This window comes from Rutidosis leptorrhynchoides, chromosome 11, assembly GCF_046630445.1.
Source record: "Rutidosis leptorrhynchoides isolate AG116_Rl617_1_P2 chromosome 11, CSIRO_AGI_Rlap_v1, whole genome shotgun sequence".
Lineage (NCBI taxonomy): Eukaryota > Viridiplantae > Streptophyta > Magnoliopsida > Asterales > Asteraceae > Rutidosis > Rutidosis leptorrhynchoides.
Window position 1 is genome coordinate 19,492,501 of NC_092343.1, and position 10,535 is coordinate 19,503,035.

General features: G+C 32.5%; 1 protein-coding gene across 1 annotated transcript in view; it reads left to right on the forward strand.

Moving 5' to 3' along the window:
* The window catches only part of LOC139874334 (uncharacterized), an 11,363-nt gene extending 9,718 nt beyond the window's left edge, over positions 1 to 1,645 (forward strand). The window contains exons 2-3 of the mRNA XM_071861779.1: positions 627 to 1,276; positions 1,379 to 1,645. Of these exons, the coding sequence (XP_071717880.1) occupies positions 627 to 1,276; positions 1,379 to 1,645 (917 nt within the window). The remainder of the gene's footprint in view (positions 1 to 626; positions 1,277 to 1,378) is intronic.
* The last annotated feature ends 8,890 nt before the right edge of the window (positions 1,646 to 10,535 follow it).

Sequence of the window (10,535 nt, forward strand, 5' to 3'; positions counted from 1 at the left end):
AAAATAATTAACGTCCATCAAACACAGGGACTATACATGTAAGATTTGCAACCACAACAATATCCATCCAAGAAAAAAAGTATAGGGATGAAACTTGTAATATGCGACAAACTACATGGACTATCATTGTAATTAAGTCTAGTGAAAATGAGAATTAGATACGGTTTATCCGAACATTGAAAACGAATTATTGCAACTTCAAGTCAAAATAACTCAAATCAGCACCAAAACATACAATCCAAACACCCGGTTATGTTGGGAATAAACTCAGATAAATGTGATAAGTTAATAAATGGATTGGTAAGTAATAGTTGATAAGCACTCAATTATAGTTTGGTAGTTATTGTTAGTTTTTAGTGAAAAGTCATAACCATTTGGTGAATAGTCACAATGGTTGATACACTATATATTTGTATGTCCGTATAGTTGTAGGTGTGTGTTGAATAAATAAAAAGGAAAGTTTCCACACCCCCTTGTTATTTACGTGTACACCCCAAACACAATTAACACATCTTATTATATATTTTTTCATCAAGTCAGAGGGTGTTCAACATTTGTGAATACTACGTGCAAGTGTTGCCCAAGTTCTTGTATATTGAATCCATATTTCTACAAATTGGTATCAGAGCCAGTCACAATTTTTCCAAAGATAAATACTACAATAACTTTTGGGCATATTTCAATGCCAAAATTGACCAACTTTAACTATGATCATTGGAGCATTCAAATGAAAGCGTTGTTAGGCGCTCAAGATGTATGGGAAATCGTTACAAAAAGATGTGAAGAACAAAGTGAAACACAACTTGGTGCCATGAATGCACAACAAATTAAGGCGTATAAGGATGAACGAAAGAAAGATAATGCTGCTCTTTTCATCTTGTTTCAATCCGTTGAGGAGTCCGGATTTGAGAAAATTGCGGGTGCAAAAATAGCGAAAGAAGCATGGGATATGTTAGAAAAAACGTTTAAAGGTGTGGACCGAGTCAAACAAGTGCGACTACAAACTTTACGTGGCGAATTGGAGGCCATGAAAATGAAAGAGACGGAGGGAATCTCCGAGTATATCACTCGCGTTCAAACGGTTGCGAATCAACTGAAACGGAATGGTGAAACTCTGACAGATACAAGAATTATAGAGAAAATTCTGCGGTCATTAACCGAGAATTTTGAGAATGTAGTGTGCGCAATTGAAGAGTCGAATATCTTGGAGGATTTGTCGATTGAGGAACTAGCGGGTTCGCTTGAAGCGCATGAGCAAAGAAAGAATAACAAAAAAGTATCCCTTGATGAAACAGCCTTATACACGAAACAAAATTATGGCGGAGAAGGAAGCAATTCTAAATATTATAGTGACTGATGTCGATGTTGTGGTAGAGAGAATGATGACCATGAAGTTCAACAATCAACCGAAGAGTTTCTACAAAGGTCATGCAGACGTGGACGTGAACGTGGAAAAGTTGATGGCGGACGCGGAAAACGCCCGGATGTTGACTGTTACAAATGCGGTAAGCATGGTCATTATGCTAGAGACTGTAAATCAAAGGAAGAAACTGAAGAAAACAATTTGGTGATGGAACAAGAAGTCGAAGAAAATGGTATTCTATTGATGACACATGACACGGGTGCAAGTGGAGAATTGGAATGAAAATCGCAAGAGAAATCTGAGTTTAAAGGAGGGATTTGTTGGGAATAAACTCAGATAAGTGTGATAAGTTAATAAATGGATTGATAAGTAATAGTTGATAAGCACTCAATTATAGTTTGGTAGTTACTGGAAGTTATTTCCATATGATACTTATTGTTAGTTTTTAGTGAAAAGTCATAACCATTTGGTGAATAGTCACAATGGTTGATACACTATATATATGTATGTCCGTATAGTTGTAGGTGTGTGTTGAATAAATAAAAAGGAAAGTTTCCACACCCCCTTTTTATTTACGTGTACATCCCAAACACAATTAACACATCTTATTATATATTTTGTCATCAAGTCAGAGGGTGTTCAACATTTGTGAATATTACGTGCAAGTGCTGCCCAAGTTCTTGTATATTGAATCCATATTTCTACAGGTTACCTATATGGGACTTACCAGAATTACCAGAAGAGTCATAACTCTAAAGTGAATTTTTCGGTGTCATGAAATTTGGGTTTTTAGTCGGCCATGAAAGCTCCAGTCCATAAGTGACCCACTCTGCAAGGTTTCAAACGGTTAAAAAAAGATGAACATTTTTTCTAATGGTAAATCCTAAACAAAATTAATGAACTATAACATAGCATGTGAAATTATGTGATGGCCCCATCAATACACTTAACGGCTCCGCCACTTGGTCCCATAGCTTGATCGAACTTAAATGAATTTAATAAACAACATTGCATTCTTTTATTTCAAAAGTTTCCCAAAAAGGAAACATACCAAAATATGTAGTTTAAACAGTCCAACAAATTAATAACCAAAGTTGACATAAAACATTGTCAACAAAACCCACAAGTTTAAATTATTCAAAAATAGAATGCAAGTTCAAAGTTTCATAAATGTTTAACAAAATCTGCCCAAATGCATGCAGACTCTTCTAACACAGCAGAAGCATCAAACAAACTCAAGTACCTGTTGAAACATGCGAGTAAACTGTTAACAAAAATGTTGAGTGAATTATAGGTTTAAATAGACGTATAAGCTTTAGACCACAAGATTTAAAATGTTAGAAAACATAAACCATTATTCCATTATCAATGAGCCACCTGGTAACCACTTAACCCTTTATTTACCCTTGCCAAACACAATAAATAATATACACTGAACAAGTGTATCTTCAACTAAATACGAAGTACTAAACATTCCGATTATAAATTGCTAGCGCGACTAGCTCGAAATGGGGTTGTCAAACCCGATATATCCATCCGTAGGATTCGCGTTCACCAGTAGAAACCAATGATTACAGTTACCAGACTAGGTAATATTTTTGTTCAACTCATAATGAATAATTTAAATTTAATTGCCACTTGTGTCTAAACATAAAACAAAATGCATGTAATCACATCCCAAAGATATACTTTGAAAAGTATGAAAAACGGGACTATAAATCACCTTAAAGCAAATGAAGTAACCACACACAAAATGCGAACAACAAACTAAGTAAAGTGATCAGGGATGATCACAACGCCGACCTATAAATAAAGCAGGTCGATATAAATAACTAACTTAGGTCAAGTCTTAGTATGATAGCTATAGTACTTGTTGCTAGTAGATATAGAATAACACTCAACATGCCTCGGTTTGATCAGAACAGCGTACGGACACACACTTTCTATTTATAGAAAGTTTCTATTTTAGGAAAGTTTCTATTTTAGGAAAGCATCTATTTTTGGAAAGTTTCCAAATTTAGAAAGTTTCCATATTTAGAAAGTTTCCATATTTAGAAAGTTTTTAAGTTAGGAAAGTTTCCTTAATTACAAAGTCAACAAAAGTCAACTGAAAGTCAAAGTCAATCGAAAGTCAACTCAAAAGTCAACCTTGGTCAAACATAGTCAACATTAATTTTAAAAGTATAAGTTATAATAATAATATAAGTTATAATGTTATTTAAAGTCATATATGTATAATTATGTCATAACATAAGTTTAATTAAATTAAAATGAATTATTAAATTTAACATAAGTTTAAATGATATAATTAATATAACATAAGTATTTAATTAATTAATTAAATAGTAGTCATAAGTATTTATATATATTAATTAAGTATTAATTAATATAACATAAGTATTAATTATATCGATAATTTAATTAATCATATCATAAGTATTTAATTATAATTATTAAACATTAGTATTTAATAATTAAATTATATTTAAATAATAACAAAGCCTTATATAATTAAATAGTTATATAATATTTATTATAATAATCTTATAACATAAGTTTAATATTATCATAAGTATTTTTCATTAATAATAAAAGTATTATTAATCATAAGTTTAATTAAATGTTTAATTAAATCATAAGTCATTATTAAATGATATAATAAATATGTATATCATAAGTCTTAAATTAAATTAATTACTTTTTATATCATAAGTAATTTAATAATAATGAAAATCATTATTTATATCATAAGTCATAATTAATAACCATAAGTTTAATTAAAAGTTCATCAGGTCATAACTTGAGCCCCGTGTGTCGGTTTTTGGCGAGTCTTATATATATCTCCGCCTAACCAACCCACCTGACACATTAGAGCACTCAAGAAAACCTCAAGAACAGCAACCAAGTCGTGACCAACAGCCCTTATTCAACTTGGAGCTTTAATCCGTTCAAAATCATGTTTTAGTCATAACGGGTGATCCGTGGCGCGGATTTCGATGACCCGAACATGAAAGTTCATCCCATCATCAATCCTAACACACTAGTACACCCTAAATACACCAAAAGTGGTCACAAAGTCGGACCATACCTGAACCAATTCATTTCACATTTTAATTTCAATAAAACACCATTTTAATCATAACTTAAGCTCCGGGAATCGAAATAACATGAATCCGGAGTCTAAATTCAATGTCTTGATGAGAGGAACACATCTAGACACTTTAATTTATGACCAAACAAGCTGCTGTCCCAAAACAATCAAACCGAAAACATGAATTAACGAGCATTTTTACGCATACTATCAACAATACAATAACATATAATCGTCATACAATCAATATAACATACAAAATCAGTAAAATATATAAAAAATCAAAAAATCTAGGGTTAGGGTTTAAACCCTAATCGAGAAAATATTAATGTAGACGCGTAGAGGAGAATGTGTAGAATTCGATTATGCAAACAATTAGGTTATCCAAGCTTGAAATTGATGAAGGATGATGATGATGATAATGATGATTGGTGGCGTCGGCCAAAGGGGAAGTAAAGGGAGAGGAGAGCAAAATAAAAGTGTAGGTTAATTGAGAAGTGATAAATGAAAACATAAAATGGAAAATGGAAAAATGAGAAGAGGTATACCCCCCTCCCCATGGATTCAGCCGAATGGGTGATGGGGTGGGCTCCCTTAGCCCAATTTGGAATAACTTGTAATTTCCTTGTGGCCCGAATGCCCGATCGAAGCCCGAAACGCGAAAACACGACTACGCGATTGAAAATCCGGAGAGATAACAAATACGCGACGAAAAATATATATAAAAACTATATACAAACATATGACATTAAAATATCATATTTTAAATAATTAGGGCTTAAAATGTAGTGACCCGAACTTTTCCATGTTTATATATATTAATTGAGATTGATATTTACATGATTAAATGTTTCCAACATGTTAAGCAATCAAACTTGTTAAGACTTGATTAATTGAAATATGTTTCATATAGACAATTGACCACCCAAGTTGACCGGCGATTCACGAACGTTAAAACTTGTAAAAACGACATGACGATATATATATGGATATACATATGGTTAACATGAGATTATAATAAGTAAGTATCTCCATAAGTATATTAACAATGAGTTATATACATATAAACAAGACTACTAACTTAAGGATTTCGAAACGAGACATATATGTAACGATTATCGTTGTAACGACATTTAAATGTATATATATCATATTAAGATATATTAATATATCATAATATCATGATAATATAATAATTTAACATCTCATTAGATATAATAAACAATGGGTTAACAACATTAATTGAGATCGTTAACTTAAAGGTTTCAAAACAACACTTACATGTAACGACTAACGATGACTTAACGACTCAGTTAAAATGTATATACATGTAGTGTATTTAGATGTATTAAAATACTTTTGGAAGACTTCAAGACATATATCAAAACACTCATACTTAACGAAAATGGTTACAGTTACTTTCCCATTCTTTTCTTTCATCAAGAATTCTAGTCGTATTCTTACCCGTATTATACACAGCTTCAAAACGTACTTACTATGGGTATATACCAATAGGAACTAGCATGGGATTCCACTCTTGATTATGTCATGTATGACTAATCAATTTTAACTTCTACCATGAGCTAGTCAACTAACTAGAACTCCTTTTAACCCCACTCACCACTCACCAATTACCACTCATCATTCACTCCATTTCACTTCCAATTCTCTTTCTTATTCTCTCTCAACACACCCACACTATTATGAACGTATTTTTCCAGTATTTAATCATCATCTTCATCAAAAATCACTTCAAGAATCAAGCTATAATCATCATAGGAAGAACACTTCAAGAACACTTCAAAAATCCCTTCAAGTTTACTAATTTACTTCCAAGCTTTCTAATCCATTCCAAGTAATCATCTAAGATCAATAAACCTTTGTTATATATAGTAGGTTATCTTTCTTATTCAAGGTAATATTCATATTCAAACTTTGATTCAATTTCTATAACTATAAACTATCTTAATTCGAGTAAAAATCTTACTTGAACTTGTTTTTGTGTCATGATCCTACTTCAAGAACTTTCAAGCCATCCAAGATCCTTTGAAGCTAGATCATTTCTTGTCACTTCCAGTAGGTTTACCTACTAAACTTGAGGTAGTAATGATGTTCATAACATCATTCGATTCATATATATAAAACTATCTTATTCGAAGGTTTAAACTCGTAATCACTAGAACATAGTTTAGTTAATTCTAAACTTGTTCGCAAACAAAAGTTAATCCTTCTAACTTGAATTTTAAAATTAACTAAACACATGTTCTATATCTATATGATATGCTAACTTAATGATTTAAAACCTGGAAACACGAAAAACACCGTAAAACCGGATTTACGCCGTCGTAGTAACACCGCGGGCTGTTTTGGGTTAGTTAATTAAAAACTATGATAAACTTTGATTTAAAAGTTTTTATTCTGAGAAAATGATTTTTATTATGAACATGAAACTATATCCAAAAATTATGGTTAAACTCAAAGTGGAAGTATGTTTTCTAAAATGGTCATCTAGACGTCGTTCTTTCGACTGAAATGACTACCTTTACAAAAACGACTTGTAACTTATTTTTCCGACTATAAACCTATACTTTTTATGTTTAGATTCATAAAATAGAGTTCAATATGAAACCATAACAATTTGATTCACTCAAAACGGATTTAAAATGAAGAAGTTATGGGTAAAACAAGATTGGATAATTTTTCTCATTTTAGCTACGTGAAAATTGGTAACAAATCTATTCCAACCATAACTTAATCAACTTGTATTGTATATTATGTAATCTTGAGATGCCATAGACACGTATACAATGTTTCGACCTATCATGTCGACACATCTATATATATTTCGGAACAACCATAGACACTCTATATGTGAATGTTGGAGTTAGCTATACAGGGTTGAGGTTGATTCCAAAATATGTATAGTTTGGTTTGTGATCAATACTGAGATACGTATACACTGGGTCGTGGATTGATTCAAGATAATATTTATCGATTTATTTCTGTATATCTAACTGTGGACAACTAGTTGTAGGTTACTAACGAGGACAGCTGACTTAATAAACTTAAAACATCAAAATATATTAAAAGTGTTGTAAATATATTTTGAACAAAATTTGATATATATGTATATATTGTTATAGGTTCGTGAATCAACTAGTGGCCAAGCCTTACTTCCAGACGAAGTAAAAATCTGTGAAAGTGAGTTATAGTCCCACTTTTAAAATCTAATATTTTTGGGATGAGAATACATGCAAGTTTTATAAATGATTTACAAAATAGACACAAGTACGTGAAACTAGTTTCTATGGTTGAATTATCGAAATCGAATATGCCCCTTTTATTAAGTCTGGTAATCTAAGAATTAGGGAACAGACACCCTAATTGACGCGAATCCTAAAGATAGATCTATTGGGCCTAACAAACCCCATCCAAAGTACCGGATGCTTTAGTACTTCGAAATTTATATCATATCCGAAGGGTGTCCCGGAATGATGGGGATATTCTTATATATGCATCTTGTTAATGTCGGTTACCAGGTGTTCACCATATGAATGATTTTTATCTCTATGTATCGGATGTGTATTGAAATATGAAATCTTGTGGTCTATTGTTACAATTTGATATATATAGGTTAAACCTATAACTCACCAACATTTTTGTTGACGTTTAAAGTATGTTTATTCTCAGGTGAATACTAAGAGCTTCCGCTGTTGCATACTAAAATAAGGACAAGATTTGGAGTCCATGTTTGTATGATACTGTGTAAAAACTGCATTCAAGAAACTGATTTCGATGTAACATATTTGTATTGTAAACCATTATGTAATGGTCGTGTGTAAACATGATATTTTAGATTATCATTATTTGATAATCTACGTAAAGCTTTTTAAACCTTTATTTATGAAATAAAGGTTATGGTTTGTTTTAAAAATGAATGCAGTCTTTGAAAAACGTCTCATATAGAGGTCAAAACCTCGCAACGAAATCAATTAATATGGAACGTTTTTAATCAATAAGAACGGGACATTTCAGTTGGTATCCGAGCGTTGGTCTTAGAGAACCAGAATTTTGCATTAGTGTGTCTTATCGAGTTTGTTAGGATGCATTAGTGAGTCTGGACTTCGACCGTGTTTACTTGAAAAATGATTGCTTAACAAATTTTGTTGGAAACTATATATTTTTAACATGTGAATATTATGTGATATATTAATCTCTTAACGCGTTTGATATTATGTGATAGATGTCTACCTCTAGAACAAGTCCCATTGACTCACCTAATAATAATGAAGAGTCAAATGTAAATTGGAATGATTCGTGGACTGATTCACAAGTTCCCGAAGAGGAACCGGAAGAAGAGTCGGAACCGGAAGAAGAATCAGAACCGGAAGAGGAGGAACCGGATGAAGAAATAGAACCGGTGGGGGAAATAATAAAACGGTTAAGTAAAAGAAAATCCTCAACCAACCGACCAAGGTTAATTATGGTCAATGGTGTTTCCGCCAAGGAAGCAAAATATTGGGAGGATTACCAATTCTCCGATAAATCGGATTCCGACGAGAATTCCGATGATGTTATAGAAATTACCCCAACTGAATTTAAAAAGGCAAAAGAAAATAATAAGGGAAAGGGCATAAAAATAGAGAAATCTAATTCCAACCCCGATGAACTTTATATGTATCGTCAACCCCCGAAGTCCTTAAGTTGTAACAATGACCAGGGAACCTCTAAACCACCAGGTTTTTCTAAACCAATGTGGAAAATTACGGCTCGTATTAGGGGAACATCATATATCCCTAGAAACTTGGCAAAACGAACCAAAACCGAAGAAGAAGAAACAAGCGAGTCGGAATAAGATAGTTGTATTCGTGTGGTGTAATATATGTAATATAGTGTGCTTATGCTTTATGATATATGTAAAAATTGCTTGTATTAATAAGTATTTTTTTTATGAATCTAACTCTTGTCTATTTTACAGTATAAAAACACAAAATGGATAGACAACCCAATATTTTAAGAGACCTACCCGGAGACATGATTGATGAAATCTTGTCTAGAGTCGGTCAGAATTCTTCGGCACAACTATTTAAGGCGAGATCAGTTTGTAAGACATTCGAAGAACGTTCCAAGAATGCCTTGGTTTATAAAAGGCTTTCGTTCGAAAGATGGGGGATATCACATTGGGAAATCCATAAGTTACGATGTGTTTACTTTGACGCATATATTACGGGGAACCCAAATGCTATTTTACGCAATGGGTTAAGAAATTATTTTGACTCAATATATCCGAATATTGGACTTCGTGATTTAGAAAAAGCGGCTAACATGCAACATAAAGAAGCATGTTATGCTTACGGATTAGTAATGTTCGCTTCTCACCAAAGTGAGAACAAGAACATCGGGCTACAACTATTAAACAAAACGTTCCCACAAGTGACGGAGTCGGTAATTGGGGTAAGAAATGAGGTTTTTAGATTGTTACGGGACTGTTGGACATTACGTAACCCTCGTCCCTTTGACGACGTTACAACACGCTGTCTTATCAACGGCCATAACGGTTATGTTCCACAAGACCAAGGATGGGAAGTAATCCTAGTAAAACCAGAATGCATGACTTGTTTCTGGACGTATGAATTACGTGTCTTTATTGCCCTTGCTGAACGACTTGTGTACTAGCTAGAATTATCTTCACAACCATCTTGTATCAAATTTATTGTGTGCTATATTTCATGCTATATGTAAAATAAGCGGTATTGTAAGTTTGTAAAATATTGTGTAAAAGTTTGAACGCAAAATATTTTTATAATCAGTTTTTCATATAGAATTGTAGTAGTTGAATTGTATATTAGCTACTAAGTATGAACTTAACGGGTAGGTACTACCCGAATTTAAACTTATAAAACGCTAATATGAAGAAAAAGCTTTTATAAATGAGTTCATATTATGCTACAAAATACTATTAACTACTCTTAATATTCTGTATGATTAACTTGTTCCATTTGACTATTTTGAAGGAAATGGCACCGACTACTCGACACACCGTGAATATGAATGAAGAGGAATTCCGTACTTTTCTAGCTT